The sequence below is a fragment of the Platichthys flesus genome, chromosome 21, assembly GCF_949316205.1.
Source record: "Platichthys flesus chromosome 21, fPlaFle2.1, whole genome shotgun sequence".
In the NCBI taxonomy this organism is placed as follows: Eukaryota; Metazoa; Chordata; class Actinopteri; order Pleuronectiformes; family Pleuronectidae; genus Platichthys; species Platichthys flesus.
This window is the reverse complement of record NC_084965.1, coordinates 12,044,573-12,065,749: the sequence shown is the minus strand read 5'-3', so window position 1 is coordinate 12,065,749 and position 21,177 is coordinate 12,044,573. Positions and strand designations below refer to the sequence as shown.

The window sequence follows — 21,177 nt, the reverse complement described above, 5'->3', positions numbered from 1 at the left end:
TGTGACGCTTCAGCGAGCTAAACACAAGCTCAGCGATATAATCTAAAAGTCACTATATTATATTATAAAATTCATGGCGTCAGATCACTATAGTGTGTTTTTGGACATATTGCCTCAAAACGTACAGCGTCACCTTCTCGGTAAGTTTTTATTTTGTATTACCTTTTAAAAAGTGGCGTGACAAGTTCAACATTACCGTAAAGTTGCAGGTTACTTCCGTTAATCGTACGTACATTTTCTTATTTGGTAATAAGATTGTTTTTAATGCACATTTGTTGCATAAAACCTTCAATTGTCCATGATGGTACTGCGCTGATCGAGCCAATAGGGGGCGCACACGTGTCGTTTCAAAACCTCGGAATGATGGAGCGTGTGGAGGTAAAGTTTGTCTCTGCAGGGTCTGAGGAGAGAAGAGAAAACACCTTCAGGTTGTAAAACCCAGACAGGGTGATGCTCAGTGAGGTTATACAACCATAACACAGTGTGTTGATGGACTGTCTCAGAATCAAAGTCTAAGAGGTTTAAGCTATTTTGAGTTAACGTGAAGTAAAAGCACTGTTTCATCCCTACTTTGTACTTTACTTAACAATATTTTCCTATTTGTAAATATGCTCTCATCTCTTAAACTAAACATTTTTGCATATGCAGCTTTTAATGCTGGACCATTTCTTTCTTTTAAAATGCAGTGTTTTTACCTGAATAATAGAACAATCATCACATGTGGGCACATCAGCTCACATAAGTAAAGGACCTGCAAAAGTCTGACCCTCCCCAAAGCACCAAACATGGGCAAAGCCATGCACAAAGGCTGCTGCAGATGCACACACACACGTAAAAGAAGACTGGATCATTACCAGAAAAAATATGTTATGTGTTTTAGATTTCCAATTTAAATAAAGTATGTTATCAAGTCAAATTACAAAATTGAGATTTTCTTCCATGAACAATTCCCCTGATCTTTGCTAATTGTACTTGTGTAATATAATAATTTAAATGTTCCTAAAATCCTAATCCCAAATCCTATTGATTATTAAAAAATAAATAAAGATCACACATGAAAGGAATCAAAACCAGTGGAATTTAATTATAATCTGACACATGGCACGTTTTCTGATTATAAACATCTTTTATTATAGATCAAAATCCAAAGCAGAAAGAAGAAGCAGCAGCTTTAACATGTGAAAGAAAAAAAAAAAAACTCAATCTCTCTGATCTTCCACTGACCCTGGTGAAAACAGCAGTGTTAGGTAAAATCCTGCAGGTTACATCACCTCCGAGTGTGATGAATGCACCCGGCGCGCATGTCTCAGTCCTATTGGGCCCAGCGCTGATGGGTGGACTGAATAAATAGCGAGGGAGATGCGGCTGAGGATGAGATGAGTGAAGGAGCAGCAGAGGAAGTAGGAGGCACAGTTCACAGCAGCTACTCGTGTTCACTCTGTGGCTGCAGCCGCGCGTCTTAGAGGCGACTGGACTCTGACTGGGCAGCATCTCCACTCCTCCCCTCCACTCTACATGCTGCGGTGCCGTCTCGCTACACGTTTGCGTTTCTCTGCGTGAAGCCGCGATCCAAGTTTAACCGCACTTCTCCGCCGCAAACAGGTTGCAGGAGGTGAAGCTCTCTCTCTCTCTCTTCCCCCCACCCCTCCGCGCACCGGCTCTCCTCGCTGCTCTTTCTTTTTTTTTTTTTTGTCGGGTTGAATTGATCCGAGACCTCGGTGAAAAGATGATGATCATCATCGCGGAGTTCTTCGTGGTCATCCTCAAAGTGCTCTGGGCTTTTGTGACCGCCGGGGCCAAGTGGGTGGTGCGGCCCAAGGAGAAGAGCGTGGCGGGACAGGTGTGCGTGATCACCGGCGCCGGCAGCGGCCTCGGGCGGCTCTTCGCCAAGGAGTTCGCCCGGAGACGAGCGATACTCGTGTTGTGGGACATAAACAGCCAGAGCAACGAGGAAACGGCGGAGATGGTGCGGCAGATTTACAACGAGCTGGACGCTCCCAGTACGAAAGACGGTGAGTGGGGCTTTTATTGTGTATTTACAGTGTTTTGGATGGGTGCAGGTTTCACGCACGGTGGGCGACATCACTTAAAAGTCATGCAAAATATTCAGTCTTGTTAAAATGGTCTGCAAAAGTGTGCAACAGACCCTGAACAGTTAATGATTGTGAAAATCTAACCATATGTTTGAAAAAAATCCAGATTGATCCCTTCCAAGAACTTCTTCCATTGATCGCAACTCTCTCTCCATCCCTGCAGGACCCGTCGGTGGTGTGGAGGAGATCCCCCCCTTCAAGCCGCAGGTCTACACCTACGTGTGTGACGTTGGGAAGCGGGAGAGCGTGTACTCCACAGCCGAGAAGGTGCGCCGAGAGGTGGGCGAGGTGGACATGCTCATCAACAACGCCGGCGTCGTCTCCGGCCACCACCTGCTGGAGTGCCCCGACGAGCTTATCGAGCGCACCTTGGTGGTCAACTGCCACGCACACTTCTGGGTGAGTTCAAGCACTGGGAGTAAGAATAAGAGGAGAGCTGCCTGTGCATGCTGGGGATGAACGTGTGATGGTTTGATCTACAATCTGTGTTTGCTGGGAGGCCAGGTTCACAGGAATGTTTCCACCCAGTTCACAATCTCATCCCTGTGTGTGCCAAACAAATTCAGGTATCAGATCTGTGTGTGTGTTCCCCAAGTATTGAGGAAATATGACCATAAATAGTTGGCTGGTGTGTTCATACTCCAGCTCGGCTTTGTTTAATTCTGCCAGAGGAAAGTCACGTGTTTGGCTCCCTGAAAGTCTCATGCCCTTGCTGCTCCTTGGCAGCTCCAGATCACTGATGATCCCCCTGGTATGTCAGCCCTTCCGTCTCCTCTCTTTTTGCCGCACAAATCAAACTTCCCTGAATGAAGCAGGGAAAGGGGGGGGGGGGGGGGGGTCTCCTGTACATGGTTTGGGTCTGTCTCTCATCCACCGCTCACCACATTTTGTTGGCAGGGAGTGATTTGTTGTGTATCAGATTTTTACTCTGACTCCGTTCCCCCAGCGCTTCCCCCCCCCAGTGTGAATACTTATCTGAAAGGCATTGAGGACTTGATGGAGTGAATGTGTTGCACTTGAGATAAGCGTATGCTGCAGTGTTGTAAAACCAGGCCAGGGGCTAAAACAGCCCATTTAGGAGGAGTGTAGAGACGCTGGTTGCCACAGCATTTAGGAGTCAATTGTAGAGCAACGTCATCGGTGGGATTGAGAGTCGGTTGTTAGGCATTTAAGCCCCTCAACTCCAAGAAAGAAAAACCCCCCAGTAATAAGAATCGATTGCGTTGCTTGGCTGCGACACCTGTTCTAGTGGTTTTGGCACACATTGGTTGTTGCGGAGTGAGTTTTTAAGATTTGGGAATGTGTCCTCGGCCCATTTGCATCCCTCTGAATTGACCATTTCATCATGGTCACAACACGTTAAGCAACGCATCAAGTGAAGCGGATGATGTTCATTTTGAGACCTTGGCTGCGGGGCTCCCTGTGCATTCACGATGATACCATGAAACCGCGGTGATTGTAAGGCTCACTAATTGAGCATGCAAATCTCTTGTGTTGTCAGTCACTCAGGTTGTGTGTTTCTTCCTCCTTTTTTTTTTTTTTTTTTTTTAATGGATGCTCCATTCAGCCCCTGACGCGCCTCTCTGCTGGCCATCCCCATGTTCTCTTACACCCAGGATTTGGAGTCAGGGACCAGTGGCTGGGTGGCAGATTTGGGATTTCTTAATGGAGGTCTGTGTTTGTGTTCGCCCATATTCTGTGGCGAGCGTGGTTTCTTTAGGAGCGTAGAGGGGGGTGAGGCAGATGAAAGAAGCACTTAATGAATGGCGACAGCCAGTATGGAGGATGTGGTTCATTAAAGACACAAGCTACATGAATAGAGCTTAGACTAACAGGGACCTGTCCACTTCTCTGTCCTACACAAACATGGGACAGTCTCACACTGCATGCAGGTGGTGCTTTCACTCAAACCTTTCGAAAGTTTTTATTGTTTAATTGTGGTTTATGAATCGACAAATAGCCTCAGTTCAGGCCTTGAAGTGAAGTTTAAACTATGTTTATTGGGTTTTAATGCTTTAAAGACTTTACTTAATGAATGCAGGATGTTTTTTAAACCGTTAGACAAAGATTACATTTACAGAAGCGGGTCTGCAAGTTTTCTTTCTTCACCTCTCCTCCTGCTGTTGTTAAGCTTTCATTACACACATTTATATTCATCAGCAGTGGACGTGCAAAGCTGGAGATTCATTCTCTTAAGTGTGTTGATCTTATTCAGCTTGTCCAGTGTCACGTTCTGGCAAAACATCATCTTGACTTTAGCCATAAAGGGAGACATCAGAGAAGATCTGTGAAGTTGCAAAAAAAAAAACAGCCGCCGCCCAGCTTTAATCCCATCCAGATAATGACATTTCCCAAAAGTAGAATTTTCTCAAACGCAACATAACAGCAGGTTCAAAGCCTCTGACATCTGAAATAGCACAAATAAGCAAAGTCGGAGTCCAGATGAAGGAGGAGAAAAGATTTGTATTCTCTGTAAATTTTCATTTGGGAATAGGGCAGGGATTGACATGAGCAGGAAAGGGGGGGATAATCGTGTGTGTGTGTGTCTGTCTCAGACCCCACACTTCTTCTGTCCTCCTTCCACAGGCCCCTCTGACTCCTCCCAATCTGATTTGGAGCAGTGGGTGCAGCTGCATTGTAGTCATGGAGGCCAGCTCTGCCACAGACACACACACACACACACACACACACACACACTAAGAACAATTATGATTCAGTCTCTCGCTCCCTTTAGGTTTTTATGAGATGGGGGGGTGGGGGGGGGGGGGGGGGTCATCACATTGAATTTGTCTGATGCTCTGATTAGTCCAGCTGGCAATTTTTGATTCTCAGTTTTGAGTCATGCGAGGATGTCATTTCCACCAGAGTTTTGGGGGGGGATTTATGTGCGTCTCAGTGGAATGACATGAGAAGAAATCCTCCCCAGCATCTTGAGCTGGTTACCCAACAGGTGGTGGATGAACAATGAGCATTAGTTCATCCTCCGCGTCGAGGTCCCACCTCTCTTGCGCGCGACGACACGAAAAGCGCAGCGCAGCGCCGCGGCGGTGACATGGCGGGAAAAGAGCAACGGGAGAGAAGAGAGGAAGGAAGGCAGGCAAGGCGAGAGGGTAATGGTAAGCTACTGCTGACCCACTTTATCTGACAATTGGTTTCTTGTCTGCGGATCAACTTGACAAGATGCCAGGCGACAGGAGCCAAGTTCCGAAGGCCGCATTCCTGCTGTATCCAGAGAAAGGGGGCAGCCAGGCAGAAGGGTCCTACTTGACTGGTTTTATATGGGCCCCTCCTCAGGCCCAGCGCACCTGTAAGACCCCCCCGAGTGGGGCGAGCCATGAACACTCCTGTATTGGGTCTCACCCTGAGCACATACCTGTTATACTGCAAGGGATGGGATTCAGACTTATTCCTCTTTTTTCCATTTTGAAAATGCCCATTACGATTTCACAGAGCCCATGATGTCTTATGACCGTACATTAAGATATTTGGTTTCCTATCATTGGGTTGAGAAGGAAATCAAATCCTCAAGTTTGAAAGGCTAGAATGACCAGTTATCTAAATAGTTTATACGAGCAATTTAATTTAATTCAATTCAAATTGGGATAGAATTCATTAAAGAGGAAAATCATATCACATTCAATTGTCCCGTATTGACGCCACTTCCTCCCTCGACTATTGATGTTGCGTTTCGAGGTAAATTGGATGCTTGTTGCAGTCGTTGGAGGGGGGGTTGTAATCGACTGTAGTGGTTTCTCGCCCGACTATAGCATGGCCACCGCAACATGACCAATCTGCATCCATCATCCCTGACGACCACTAAACCCAACCCACTCAAATTCCATGATCTGTTTCAGGATCAGACGAGGCATTTTTCTCTCTCCCTCCCTCCCTCGTTCTCTTGTTCAGGGAGAAGTCAGCCCAATTAAATGGCCATCTGGTCCGACGCAAAGGCCAATATTTTGTTCATATTCCTGTTGGTCAGACGTTAGCACTAATACAGCCTGACACCCCAGCTGCAAGGAGCTTTGTGTGGCTTAAATGCTCCTGGGGGCACACACCAATTAGGGGGTGCAGCGGGCAGGGCACCCCCACATAGGCCAAGGAGGCCCGGCTGTGTCAGCGGGTAATTTAGCGGAACAAGGAAGCGTTGAGACCCAATTACAGCCGCTCTTGATGTAAGACACGAGCCCCTGGTTGCCTTCACACATTTTGTGTCTGAGAGGTCAGAGGGGGTCATACCCACATGCCAGAGCTGCCATGAGAAGCAGGACATCGTCGGAGGGTGGGAGAGGGACGGGACGGTCGGACACGTTGAGCCACGTCCGCGGCCTCCGGGAATCGGTCCTCTCCTCCATCAGCTCCAGTTATTTTCAGACCACTCAGCGTACTTGTCCGGTTGCATCTAAGTGTTGGCTTCGGTCGCAGTGTGCTGCGCCAAATCGAGTTGTTCCCTGCGCTCTGCACGTTGCAGTGGGAGTGGGAAACCTTGGCTCCGAACAGGTACGGGCATATCTTAAGTTAATGCTTCATTTGCACGCAATTCTATCTCTCCCCCATCCCAGTGCCATTCTTGCTCGCTGAGGCCTCCCGCTCCCTCTCCTTGGGCCCCATCATTTGATGAGCTGAATATTGCAGCAACTTCGAAATGTATGTCCAGGAAAAAGAGCAGATGTTTGGAGCCGAGTCAGATCACTTATACTGTACCTGGTTATAGAACGAAACTCCAACGCGATGAAGTCATCCGCCTTTAAACCACGCTTCCTTTTTTTGACTTATTGCGTAAGAGTTTTTATTTACCGCACAAAACCAGCAGAGCGACAGGGGTTGCACTGGAAGTCCGTAGGTCCGATGCAGTTAATCTCTGGGTGCAGTTTTAATGAGGCTTTTCCTCCCCTGCCAGTGGTTTCGTGGCTGTACTACCTGGTACCGGGCTCTCCCTCTCTGGCTCTGTGCTCCCCCTCCAGCAAATGTTTACAAAGGAGGCTGAATCATTTCTCTGGCAGAGCGTCCACACTGTACCGACCACTGCTACCCGTTCATGTACAGAACCACAAAATCACTGGAAACTATCAGAATAAAAGCCAACCCCAATTTTCCAGTGTTACCTAAAAATTCGAAGGAGTCCAATTTTTTTTTTACATTGCACCCTGCAAACTGGGCAGTGATTCATTCTCAATTTATCCGTTTATTCTTTCAGCATTGTATTTTAAAAGGTGCCCTCTGTGTTTTTCTAACCTCTGACATTAAGAAAGCGGTGCAGCCTGTGTGTATTGGTCCTCACTATGGCAGCGCACATCTGACTTGAATAGCTCCGGCTCAGCTCCCAACAAAAGGCCTGCCGGTTGTTTGTAGACCTCCTAGTGGGAGAGTGATTGGTCAGTTCCTATCACGGCCGTCACATGTCACACCTGCTGATTGGCTCATGCTGTGTCCAGGGCAGCTCCAGAGTCAGCAGACAGGCCGACTTGAGGAATGGATCCATAGGTTAATCAGCTGCAACCGCTGAGTGTCTTTTCTCTGCATGTCCTCCCCGGTGTTGCTCTTCTCACCCCCTCGCCAACTCCCATTGGACAGGCGGGTGGAACCACTCTGGCTCTCACGTGGCGCTCCGGTGAAACCCTTTCATCTCGGGCCCCGTCTCGCCACAGATTGTTCGGCTGACTGCTGCTCGGGGCAGACGATAGGCTGAACTGTATTGTTGGAAGTGCTGAGTGAACGGAGGCCTATGATTGGTGTTGTCACCGGCTCTTTAGAGCCAGGCCCGACGACGGGCACCAGATCTGTGTGGGAAAAGAACAGATTGTACCGCAGCGCACACACCACACACCCGATCAGTGGCTACCTGTACAGGGGAAAACCCTCATCCCCCTCTCCCTTCTCTTATTCACACCTGCCACAAAGAGAAAACCTGTGTTGTCTTTAAACGATAAAATGCTTCACCTCCAGCGCTCAGTTTTTTTTGGTGTCTGTTATGAATTCTCATTCAAACGCCTCTCTCTGAATCACCATGGAGAAGAGGCCGAAACGGAGAAGAAGAACAAGAGGGAGGCAGAGACGATCAAAGGGCTTTGGCACAGACAAACTGCACAAGTGAACTAACCTTCCTCTTTTTTCCCTCTGCCCTTCTGTCTCTTCTGTCCTTCCCCCAGACCACCAAGGCGTTTCTCCCCAAGATGCTGGAGCTGAATCATGGTCATATTGTGACGGTTGCCAGCTCTCTGGGTTTATTCAGCACAGCTGGAATCGAGGTTAGTATCATACACAACAACACATACACATCCCATCGTTCCCACCATCCAAAACCAGTGCTTTTTTCTCCAAAAGCGTCGGCATGCCAGCTTGCACACTGAGCCGGGGGGAGGTTAGGCCCCTTTTCTCTGGTTGTCCCTCCACCCGCTAAATTAAGGGACACAGATGATCATTGGGGAGCCTCTTATAGTTTCCTGTATCTGCAGCAGTGGGGGTGTGGGGCCCCTAATGGGCTCTGGCCCCAGGGCCAGAACGAGCTGACAGCTCCCCGAGGGACAGAGACATCTTCATCACTGCTTTGTGAGCAACTTGATGCTCGCTCAGTATTCAGCTCACAGCAGCTTTCATCGGATAAACCTTTGCTTTCCTTCCTATAGTTTTTTTTTTTTTTTAAATCTTTTATTATTCCTCTTCCCCACCACAGATTATTTTTATTTGAATGCATATTACTGGTCTCATTTATCTCTATAACCACAGAGCGAGTAAACGGGTAGCTCCACTAGAAGGGTTCATTTCAGAGAAAGTTTCAGACGATCGGCAGAGACAACTAATCCCCCGCCCTTTGTTTTTATAGCTGCACATGTGCTGTTTTGTCAAAACAATCATCCATAATGATTAAGTCCCCTTCAAAGGGAATGAAGTGCAGTCAGTTTTTGTGAAGCGATTATGCCTCGCAGAGATTCCTTGAATGGTTTCAGATGAGCACATTAATTTCAGGGAACCAAAGCCCTCAGTTGTCATGTGGGCACAGTTCATCTCTTTATCCTCCCAGTGTTTATTGACGTGCATCTGTGTTTGCTCAGCCCTACTTTTTTTTTTTTTTTTAAAGATTATTTCCACAACTAACCACATCAAACCCTTCCCTCCAAGCTGAGCTGCCTCCTGATGCACAAGAGAAGAATGCTAATGAAACAGTAGAACATCGGACGGGCTCGCTCTGGGTTTTTGTGGCCGTGTCATTAACGGCAAGGAGAGACCTCTGTGCCCACGGGCCATGTGCGCTAATGTTGTCTGTGGTTCCTGGGCGCAGGCTGGGGCAGAGCTTTACAGGATTAACCTGTTCTCTCTCTCTGTCTCTCTCTCTCTCTCTCTCTCTCTATCATCCCTCAGGATTACTGTGCCAGTAAGTTCGGTGCCATTGGGTTCCACGAGTCGCTGAGCCACGAGCTGAAGGCCTCGGAGAAGGACGGCATCAAGATGACGCTGGTGTGCCCGTACCTGGTCGACACCGGGATGTTCAAGGGCTGCAGGATCAGGTAGGTTCTCCTTTCACCGCTGCCTGGTGTCATTGTCTCTACACGCGGCTGTTTCTTTGCACCTGGCCGGAGTTTGTCATCTGTAATTTTCACCACATGAAATTGCCTCACAAACACCTTTTGAACTTCAAAGCAGCAGCTGACGGTTTGTGTTTTTGTGACACGCACGCACACACACACATACAGTATTATAAACTCCTCTGGTCAGCGATCTGCTTAGACAAAGAGAGCGACTTTCCCATGAGATGAGAACCTCCCCAACAGGTGCACCTGCCCCCCTCCCCGCCCTCCCTCCCCGGCTTCTCTAATAGCCTTCACTTTGTTTGGCGGCTACAGTCAGCGGGCGGCTTTACTGTCCAAGCACTCGGAGCAATTACTGTTACTGTTCACATCCTGTTTCACCATTATCACCTTTCTCATAATTGGCTAAAGCTTGTTGCAATTGTCACTCTTTAAAATCAAATTCCAAAGTGATAACCAGAACAACTTGTGTCCCTCGGCCACAGTCCTCTTATCAAACCACATTTAAATTCACTAGATCCAGATTTTGAATGGGATCTGCTCCAAATTGCACATATAAATATCAGTCCCCTAAACAAGATTACTTTATTATTTACTGAGAAATCCACAAAATGCAACATCCTTCCTCCAAGTTGTGTTCTAATCCATCCTGTCGTTTTTCCACTCATGGTCTTCCTATCAACCTGCAAATCAGAACCTATTTAAGTAAAAGAAAATATAAGAATTGTACCGTTCTCCCCTCTCAGGAAGGAGATTGAGCCTTTCCTCCCTCCCCTGAAGCCAGAGTTCTGCGTGAAGCAGGTCATGAGGGCCATCCTCACCGACCAGCACATGATCTGTACACCTCGCATCGTCTATATGGTCAACTTCATGAAAAGGTGAGCAGCCTCCGATAGTCTGACATCCCCCTTTCATCTCGTCCTGTTTGCTCCCTCAGTAAATCGTGTGTGTTTTTTTTTATCTGTGTCACTAATCTGACCTCTGCCCTTCCCTTGCAGCATCCTGCCCTTCGAGGCCATCGTGTGCATGTACCGGTTCCTCGGCGCCGACAAGTGCATGTACCCCTTCCTAGCTCAAAGAAAGGAGGCCATGAACAACAACGAGGCGAAGAATGGAATCTAGGGGGCGCTGTTTGCAAAAACGAACAGGGGCACATGCACGTGCAGGCATGAGGAAACAACCACTGAGGATGAAAATGGGGGAAGGAAGAAGAAAAAGACTGAATCTAGACTGGTGCACTTGCATTGAGCAAATGCAAAGGTTTACCACATTGTTCCTCTGGAACAAAGAAAGCTGTGTACTACACAAAGGATTTATTTGACTTTGTTCTGTCTTTTTTTTAAGTTTGTTTAAAGAAACCAACATCTATATACTATGTCACTAGTTTTGAAATCATACAGAAAAGATATCCAATAATTAACTATTTACATAATGTAGTCACCAGCCTTTTTCTAGTGTCATTGTGGAAATATACAGTATGTTACTGTACAAACAGTAAGAATCTTTAGTTTTTTCACTTTTTTCAATTTTATTTTTGTAGACATGCACTGTAATTTCAGTTGTTTTCTTTCAATGCAGCAAGTCAAACTATCCCCCCCCCCACACCACCGCCACCACCACCCACTCACACAGGCTCTTTCTCCTCTCAGTCACGAAACCAGTTCACAGCTGATTATAGCCTGTGCCATTCAAAAAAAAAAAAAAGTAAAATAATAATTACACAATTAGACTTTACCATATTTTTGTTTTTGTTCCTTAAGTTACTGAAACATAGCATATGTTTAAAAATGAAGTCATTCCAAATGGGACATTAAATGGCCAGACTGTGGCTGAGTGAAGCCTTCACAGGAGACTCACCGTTGCTCTGTCAAAAGTCCTCGTTATTTCAGGTCTTCAACGACCAACCTCTCCAGTAAAAGGGAGCTGATGTCCAACAAGCATGTCTGACTCATTCAGAATGTACCACTTTGGGAGAACCCGTGAGGAAATTAATTCTCATCTCTCTCATTCGTCTTGATTTTTCCAGATCTGTGGTTGTTTATATTGTACATTTATGTTACCGATATTATTTGAGTGAGAAAATAACCCGACAAAGGCTGTAACTCCCCGATCCCCATACAGATGTATGGTCGAGGGAAATATATTAAAAAGACACTAGCTTTCTATTATCCTTTCCAAATTAACACTTTAACAATCCTGTCCATCGTCCACCTTGTACAGTTAAAGTGAAATGTAAATGTTTAAATGTTGTGAATACCCCAAGTTTCCCCCCCCCGAAACGACTGTCTCCACCATATTTGATTTATAGATATTTTATATACCTTTTGTTTGGGACGACGAGAGTTTTTGAATTTCAACGACATTCCAATGGGCGTCATTCCTTCAGTCACGGGGATGAGCCTAAATTCTCTACCTCTTCATTTTATTTTTGACAGTATGACGTACTCCTCTTTTTTTTTTTTTTTTGTAATCCTCTGAAGACTGCTCCATAGCAGAGCAAATGTGGTTCCAATGTTTAGTGTCTCTACCTAACTTAAATTAATAAAGTGATTTAGATTATTACCTGGTGTGTCGTTACTACCTGTGAAACAGCAGGAGAAAAACTCAGCCTCCATTGTTTTCCATGAGATGGAGATGAATTAGATGTTAAGGCGTTTCACAGAAATGACTTAGCAGACCCCCCCCGCACTTGTTACAGTCAGGTCTGTGAATCAGCACAGTGAGGGAAGGGAAACTGGATCTTCTGAACTTCTCGGATGCAGCTTTCATTTTAAAGATTTCCTTCTTTAAAGGAGTATCGGTCTCACTGTCCTCTCACACCCGAGTCAATGGGCTAATTCCCCCCCTGTTACTTCTAAATGCACAGAAATAGAATGGTACTCAGTAAGTGTATCTCCACCAAGGTCTCATGGATCTTTATTTGGATCTACACCAGAGTACACACTCATAAATATCTGTCACCTGATTGATGAATCTTATGTGACAGATCAGTGATAATATAGAAAAATCCCCTAATATTAAAGAAAGTGAAAAAAAAATGATCTTGAGTCAATGTGTTGTTTCCCAACTCATACCACATACTGGTTTCCTGGTAATCCCCTCTGTAGTTTCTGTGTAATCCTGCCAAGGCGGAGGTAAGTGTGAGGATGTAACACTGATACGTGGAGCAAAAGGAAATTGTCCCTGATGCATGAAAAACGTATTCAAGTGCAGTAGCAAAAAGTAAATAAACTTTGTTCAATCCCGCCACTGCATTGTGGAGACGTCTCAGAGCAAAGGTTCCTACAGTTCATACGGGAGCTGATCTCTACAGGAAAGCAAGAGAGAAAAAAGGAAAGCAAAGGTTCCTAAATGGCGTCAGCATTAAGATGTCATGAGCTCTATTTGGACTCACATGCTCCCATTGCTGGGTTGTTTGTGGTTTGTGCCTCTGGGGCCACGACCAATCTGTCAGAAGATGTTGCAGTGACTGGAGGTGCTGCGTGAAAGTCTCACATTCAACAAACACACGGTTGTTGTTGAGACAAGGAAAGAGAGTTGATTTAAAGTTTAATGAAAAGGCTCAGTTCTCTGAGGAGCATGTCATCCTGCTGAGTCTCATTAAAACATTTGTATATGTGGTGTCATCAATGGTTCCCTCTGGATGTTTGAGACAAATGAAAATATTGTGCTTGTACAAATATGTTTTTCTTTAAAATGTTCCCAAAGTTGCACCGTGTTAATTGAATTCAGAAGTTTATCTATCAGCAAAAGATGTCTCTTAATACGATAATTTAAGGAATCGTAACAATTCTTGATTTAATAAAGATGTGTTTATTAAAACATTTGATTAAAAATACATTTGACCTCGGCACAGACATCATGTGGAGCGAGAAGCTCGGACATCCAAGTGAAGCTACGATGAGAAAAATACATTTTTAAATTATAATACTATTAATTTTCATACCAATAAAAGAAGATTTATCTCCTCCCCAGACACATCATCCTGTTTGTGTTTCCGATGCTCAATAGATTAACGAATCGAATCAATAACAACACACACACACACACAATAAGCGGTGTCTGGTTTTCCCCCTGCAGAACATTTGAGGAATGTCAGATCATGAGCCTGGAGCCTGAAGGTTGGATTTCTGTGTATCTCAGTTGGGGTCGGGCAAACAGCCACGTCTCCAAACACTGTGAGTCCTGTCTCAGACCTTCCAGCCATTCTCCACAGACAGTTACCGGCGTAAGATTTGACATCAGGCGTGAGAACTGTATCTTTCAGTCTCTGCCCCATGTTTGTAAATGAATCTTACTTAAACTATGTTTGGAGTCGGTCCAGGAGATCGTCTCCCCCGGTAGCAGCGTCATCAAAAATGGTGGCTACAATGTAATCGAATGGGGCAACTGCGACAGCTTTAGATTGTGACGGGCATCTCAACTTGTTTGACATGGATGAGGAGTTCCTACAGCACTAACAAGGAGAAAGAGGGAGAGAGAGAGAGACGCAACAATTATTGGTGGGGGAAAACAACTTTAAATGGACATTTCGGGGACTGTCCAAGTTGCCCCATGAGATTATATTACACCAAACTCAGACGAAAGGTGGCTCAGCAGACAGAGGCAGGAGGTAACGTATTATTTCCACTGAGGTGATCACGACTCTTTACGTTGGCATCTTCTCGTGTTGGCACCCCTTTTTCATCCTGAGGTACTTGCCTCCTGCTTGTTTTTCAGTTTTGAAAAGTTAAAAATGTCCTTAACACTCTTGCTGTGAATCCTGGTGCATCTCACACGGACTCACTGAGACTCTGTTTGGAGTTTTTGAAGGGGGGCTGGCAGGAGAAAGTCCAGAGCCTGTCACTTGGACGTTTGACTCTCACACACAGCCCCTCCAGAGAATGTCAGGAGATTATTTCCCTTTAATACTGAAAAACTGAGATTTATATAAGAGCATAAACAGATTAGAGGCTGTCAGGAGCTGGTGAAGCTCTGACCACAGGAAATACACTCATCCGACAGTTAACATGTCCATTAGTTAACAGAATTGGGAAATTATTCATAACGAAACAGATTTCTTATCAGTTGAATGCTGGAACTGAACTTCACTGATCTAATTTTGTATCTGTTAAAAAAATGCTCAAGCTGCTGGATGTAACACAGAGAACCACGGAACAGGGAGTTCAAGGGATCCTCCACACGCGCATCAGGGGGACAGCAGACACTCATCTCTCCACAGAACAAAGCCATTACAGCGGCGGTGAATCCACCCATCCTCCAGACGATCAGCTCCTCGGAGACGTCAGAGCTCCAGCCCCTCGGTACGCAGAGTTCCTCTGCCATGACTAATCAGGGCTGGATAAAGTTGCTCAGTGGGAGATTAGTTCTAATATGAGGAAGAGCTGTACTGACAGTCTGGATCCCTGTGTGTACAGAAGCAATCAGCACCGACGGCTGCCTCTTCCAGCTACTGTTAGAACTCCACAGAGCTGGAAAAACACTGCTGCTCAACAGGCCTTGGTGTGGCTCTGCTAAAGAACACCAAACACATCCTGTCCACTCATCAGAGAAAAAGAACGATTAGTGTTTTTGGCTCACGTCGATGCTCAGACATTGATCAGTATCTATCGGATTCCTCTCACTCCTTTCTCCTCCTGTTAGCACAGCGCTAATTTAGAGGACTCCAAGGGTTCAAGGGGTTGATGGGACATAATTCAGCTGGAAAAATCGATGACTCCAGCATTTGCTTTTGCTTTGCACCGACGAGCACAGCCCCATTGATTTTTGTTCTATTTTGGGCCGTTAAGGTTCAATTCCCATATTGGCTGGTCAGAGCGAGGGCGATTCATCTTGGGCGTGACGTGGCCTCAAGCTGGTCCTCACGCTACCTGAACAGGCTTCTGGAATAGAGATCTCCCGCTAATGCGTGTGAGCGGCCTTGTCGCTCCTCCTCCCAGGCGGGCCGAGCAGATGTAGCTGCCAGCTGAGTCCATTAGTCAGTGGAGCCGTGTTAGAGCACCCGCTCGCTCATTCATCTCGCTAATTGGAGAGGGAGCACGGCACAGGTAGTGGAGGAAGGAAGAGAGTAAAGGTGATGGAGTGATGCAACAGAAGAATGTCACACACACACTCCCTTGAGCTATCAGACCAGCTGTAAGTTAAAGATTAAGTTTCTCTGCCTGGAAAATAGAGAGAGCTTTTCTTTCCCTAGGTGACGACAATCATTACAGCATGAGGTTTGTCTCCAGTATAAATTAACAGAAGGACATGCCATTAGAAATAATGTAGCTATTCATTCATCAAACAGCGAAGGACAAGATGAAAAAGCGACTTGGTCCTCAGACAGCGATCTGTTACTTTGTGCCATTTAGCAATGAAAATGTTGATGAACGTGCATTTTAAATCCCCCTATTTTATATAATATCTACTATAATGTAGTGGAGCCAGGGTCTCAAGCCACAGACCGTCTATGTTGTCAAAAACACAAATCAATGAGCCGCACCATTGTACCAGTTGACAATTACAATAAACCTTGGTGGTGCCATTTATCAACTCGTCACAGAGGTTTTGTTTTCATTGCTCTTTGAACGTCAGCAGGATTACACAGAAGCTACTAAATCGATTTTCTTAGGACGTTGGCCGAGAGAGAACCCATTAAATGTTGGCACGGATCTGGACACAGATGCAGTTTCAGGAATTGTTTTCCCACCTTCTTTAACTTTGCTAGATGGATCATTTTTGACTTTTTCACTGATTTCTCAGAGACTAACTCACAGATCTTAATGAAAAATTTGACATATAAAGGGGATGAAAATGTATGAGTCTTGTAAAGTCACCTGAGGGTGGTCCAATAGTCCCCTGCACTTCCTCCTCCACTTCTGTGAAGTGGCGCTGCCAAAAATCCCTGAGCCATTTTGAAAATGAAATCACTGTATGTGCTGTGTTTGCTGTAGGAATCAATGGCTCTGGAGCTGTGGGCCACACACACACGGTGGGAGAGTGATAAAAGCATTGTGAGACGCGTTATTGGTTCTTTCACACGATTTGCTGCAGCAATAAAAAAAAAGAACATCCACAGATTTGTGACGTAAGAAGTGTGACATATTCCTGAGCTGAAATGGCAGATGTGTTCGGATCATCAGAGGTCCTCAGATAAAAAAAATAAAAAATTTGCTGCAGATCTAGATAGAGCAGTGGATGACCATTTGTTGTGACAAGATTTTGAGACTGTTGTTCTGTTGAATGCACAAACATTCATCCTTTTTATAGTATTATTATTTTGACTGAATGCAGCCAGATATGCAAACACAAGGCAAACACAAAAACATAAAGGTATGACTTCTGTATTGAGGTGAATGTAATTTTGAATTATTTGAGATTTATAATTGGGTCTGCAGACGTCTGATGTGTTTGTAAATACTGGAAAAAGCATGTAAGTGGACCTTTGAGGATTAATTCATGTTTTACAGATGGTGGGGTTAACACCCTGTCAGTGCTTAATATCCAACACTGTGCCACAAAATTTAATTCAGCTTATGTCTTTAGAATAGGTGCAAAGTAAGTAGGAATGATTATGATGAGATGAAACGGTGTTAATTATTTACAGCGATGTTTGCTTTGACACTTGCTTGGAGAAGAAAGAGGCGTGAAACAGGTTTTTCCACATGAACTGAGGTGTTTTTACTGCATTTCAATAACAGAAACATCCTTAATACACATTGCACTCACAGCGAAGAAGAAGACACATCCTCAATGTCAGTGAACAAGGTGATTCATACAGTGGCCTTCTTCAAGAGGAGGGGAGTCTGCGGCTCGGACGCAGGCTCCCTCTCCCCGCTGCAGAGGCGCACTCCAGAATGCAGGCGTTAAAAGCACCCAGTTGATGCCTCAGTGGGTCAATACAACACACACAATGGGTGTAGATGTGATCGACAAAACTGTGGGACGGGGAGAGGGAGGGAGAGGGGGGGGGATCAGCTGACACAAAATCACTGGAATAGAGAGGACTTATTTTTCTTTTCTTTTTTTCCGTTCACTGGAGGACATGCAGGCCGTACCAAACTCTCCGGAGTTCGGACTCTACGTTAAAAGTTTACTGGCGTCGAGAGATTGTGCGCGAAAGACGAGCCACTGTCGGTGCCGCTGGCCTCTTCTTTTTCTTCTTCTATCTCATTAAAAAGCACAACTGTGGTGTCCCCTCGCTCTCCGCCGTTGGATCAGGTGATGCTCCAGTGATGCTATGCCAGTGTGTGCGTGGAGGGGGAGGGGTGGGGGGGGCATGTTAAAAAAGGACAGGCGGACCCTTTAGGAACTAAACGTCGGTCCAACCTTGACTCCTGGGCCGGTCAGCGCGTCTACTGATTACTGCTAACACCAGTTTTGTCCGTTTTGTCCACATGAAAAAAACGTTTTCTTGGTTATTTTCCGGAATATGATACTCTTGCAAGTCATACACATCCATATAGATAGATGAACTCTTTTTTTTATGTCAGCATACAAGGTAAGCTGGGTGACTATATATGAAGACAACAACTACAACTTTCACAGCACTGGCATTGGTTAATTTTAAATACAGTACTCAAGCATTGTTAGATTAATAAAATAACAAAACCAAAAAAAAACTGAAAAAAAAAAGGAAACGAAACATAATACCCCCCAAAAAATAAGCTACTGTACGCAAGTTGGTTTCTCCCCTAAAATGTTTCGGTTGTATTTCAATGGCATGATGTACATATTTGTTTAACCATAGCAACAGACATTTAACCAAAGGGAAATGTGTCTATCACTTTGGATTTCCCAGGATTTTCATACAGTACCATGCATTTATCTCATTAGTTTGTATTTCATTGTATTTAGTTCTTCACCTTTTTTTTTCGTCTCTAAATTTGGACTGAAATCATCGATAAACGTGTTAGGATAGCGTTGTCTTCACATAGACTCAGGTAATGGTGTTTTAGTCGGTCATTTCTCGGTGCACATCCACCCTATTGCATGGCGACAGGTTTTGCAGGATACAGTGGCGATCGTGGGGGGGAAGGGGGAGACGTGGAGAGGTAAGGGTGGTGGGGGGGGGTAGGGGAGGGAGGGGGGGTAGCGGGGAGTAGTGGAGTGTAGGTTGTTGCTGCAGGTTACGGGAGATCAGGGAGAAGGGTGGGGAGGTAGGGGTGGGATGGTAAGGTTTGTGGATGCCGAAAAGGAGGAGAAGGAAGGGGGGGGAGGGTCAGCTCCTAGACGACAGCCTTTGAATCCTTGCAGACCTGAGTGGTGGTGCCTGAGTTAGTCTGTTTAATGTCCGTCCTCCCTCCCACATGGTTCACTGGTCTGAAAAAGACAAATGAACAAAAGACAAATGACAAATGAAGGCCTGTACGTAGGAGAAATGTTGTGAGTAATCAGTCCCGCTGCGGGTAATTAGTTACAGTTCTTTCCAAACAAGTCGCTGATTCTCGTAAAAAAACTAAAGTTAGAGGAGAGAAAAAAAAAAGGAAAGCGCGGCAGCCGTGACTCCAGACACTTAACAAGCCCTTGACCTCACTCTTTTTCACACTACCGGATCAGCTGTGAATGCTCTTATCAAAACGGAGTGATAGTATGTGTGTGTGTGTGTGGGGGGGAGCAGTCACAAGAAAAGCAGCTGAAGTGGAAGACTGAAAAAGCTAATTTCCAGTCTGATAACTGTGATAATCTGAAGTTAATCTAAGGTGAATTACCATCTTTCAGGCTACCTCTATACAACTAAGTTTTTATTTGAAAAAGGCATTTAAGCTAAAACTATTTTTTTGTCCAATTTTTTTGACTCTGTATTAGTTTAAATCTCCATCTATACTAACACGACTGACAACAAACACAGACTACAGGGTCAGTAAGACTTGTGATCATCTGTGTTGCTTTCTACACTGGCTGCTTTCTTCCAGAAGGAGGTCATGTGACAGGAGCCTGACCAATCAGCGAAGGCTATGTCATGACCGAAAGGACCAAATCAGCAATCATTTGTGAGTTTTCAAAGTAAAAACGGGGATAGAATTGTTTCTAAACTTTTAGTAACTCTAGAGCAGAGTGGACACCAGCCATCTCCTTAGCAGGGCTGATGCGTTATTCAAATGAGAACGTGGCTTTATGGACGTCGCCCCAAGAGAGTAAAGACTAATGTCAATAAGTGATTCACTGCTCAGGTGAAAGCGTAATCACTGTGATATTTGCCGCTCTCCTCTGACGCAAATTAAGTTGTTAAACTGCTCTTTCCTCTCTTTGTCTCGTTTGCTCTTTCGCTCTAAACGAGGCGCCGGGCTGCGAGAGAACAGCCGAGCCCGAACGCTTCCCAGGGCACACCTACTATGAAAATACCCAGTGAGTGCTGGACAGTGATTTTCTCACACGGGGTTCCTTACTTTCCTACTTCACTCTCCAGTGTCATCCGTCCTTCCTTCCTTTTCCTCTCTTTGCTTCTCTTGGATGAGAACGGGGATGAGAGGACAGGGAGGGAGGGGGCTAGGTTGGAGAAAACCCCTGTTCTGTGTCAGAGCTGAGCTGCACTGGTTGATAGCCATCATGCAAAGACCTGAGCAATGGTGGGAGCGCGGCACATGTAAATATATAGAGCCCTACCGCTGCTCTCCATTGGAATAGAAATGTCGAGCGGAAATGTTGGGACGGTGTGTGGGTCGGGGGCAGAGGATGGGCCACTGATAATTTTTAATGGGACAGATTGGTGCACACACAGACACACACACACACACACACATTTAGATCCTCAGATTCACCCTGATTGGCCGGTTGGTAAAACATTGCACGAGCGCGGCGTTAGATCAGTGTTCTGCCGTACCTTGATGGGGCCGTCCACCGGGTCCAGTCCCTGCTCGGACAGCTGTTTCAAGGCACTTAGAGCAGCCTGAGAAGAGAGAGAACAACAGATGGTCGAGTGAGAGAGAGGGGAGGAAGGGAGAGACGGAGGACGGAGGTGGGAGGAGGGAGGAGAGTGAGTGTCACCCTTCAGCTGCTTTTCAAATAACACTTACTCTGGGAAACCTGATGCCAGCAGGACACTTTCCCTTCGCTCTCTGTTGTCTTTGGCTCCTCTCCCCTCACTGTTTATCTTGTGTTATTGGGTTAACATTTCCACTTTATGTTTTGGCTGCTCTGCATTTTCCTAAGTCAATGTGAGTGACATCTGTATTCCCTGTGACCACAGCTAAACTAACAGCAGCAGGTCTGAAACCTAGAAGTCCTCGAGGTTTTGACACACCACACACGTTATGATTTGATCTGTGCTGCCCCAAACCCACACCAACTAGCAGTAAGTGAAAATAAAGCTGTGAGCATGTAAATTCGTTACTGTGAATACTGAAATTAAACTCCTGAGCTTTCAGAGCAAAATGAGACGACTCAGGCACATGTTCTACACCAGATCTACCTCATATCCATTCATCTGTAGCAATGTAAATCCACGTCTTAAAAAATACCTTTATCTTCCTATAGTTCTATCAATTTACTCTGTGCAACTTAAAAAAATGTCCGTGGCTTGTTTTGCCAAGCTCGGACCAAACATGAGGTCATTTCCTTCCTGCTCATCGGCCGTC

General features: G+C 45.6%; 2 protein-coding genes across 3 annotated transcripts in view; one reads left to right on the top strand and one right to left on the bottom strand.

Moving 5' to 3' along the window:
• The first annotated feature begins 8 nt into the window (after positions 1-8).
• On the top strand, positions 9-12,181 carry rdh10a (retinol dehydrogenase 10a). Of its 2 annotated transcripts, none has more exons than XM_062379359.1 (7): positions 9-140; positions 1,137-2,012; positions 2,257-2,492; positions 8,243-8,341; positions 9,453-9,598; positions 10,366-10,497; positions 10,618-12,181. In XM_062379359.1, the coding sequence occupies exons 2-7, from the start codon at positions 1,727-1,729 to the stop codon at positions 10,739-10,741; spliced, it is 1,023 nt and encodes a 340-aa protein (XP_062235343.1). In that variant the 5' UTR covers positions 9-140; positions 1,137-1,726; the 3' UTR covers positions 10,742-12,181. The 2 variants fall into 2 exon arrangements, with proteins under 2 accessions (XP_062235343.1, XP_062235344.1); XM_062379360.1 differs by having other exon boundaries at positions 79-140; positions 1,603-2,012.
• Positions 12,182-17,256: 5,075 nt separating this feature from the next.
• The window catches only part of stau2 (staufen double-stranded RNA binding protein 2), a 79,378-nt gene continuing 75,457 nt past the window's right edge, over positions 17,257-21,177 (bottom strand). The window contains exons 14-15 of the mRNA XM_062379635.1: positions 20,424-20,489; positions 17,257-18,922 (exon numbers count right to left, since the gene is read on the bottom strand). Coding sequence (XP_062235619.1) covers positions 18,887-18,922; positions 20,424-20,489 — 102 coding nt within the window. The 3' untranslated portion in view covers positions 17,257-18,886. The remainder of the gene's footprint in view (positions 18,923-20,423; positions 20,490-21,177) is intronic.

Coding starts and splice junctions, on each gene's coding strand:
- rdh10a (XM_062379359.1), top strand. CDS start 1,727: ATGATGATCATCATCGCGGAGTTCTTCGTGGTCATCCTCAAAGTGCTC. Junction 9,599..10,365: donor TTCAAGGGCTGCAGGATCAG/GTAGGTTCTCCT, acceptor CTCCCCTCTCAG/GAAGGAGATTGAGCCTTTCC. Junction 10,498..10,617: donor ATGGTCAACTTCATGAAAAG/GTGAGCAGCCTC, acceptor CTTCCCTTGCAG/CATCCTGCCCTTCGAGGCCA.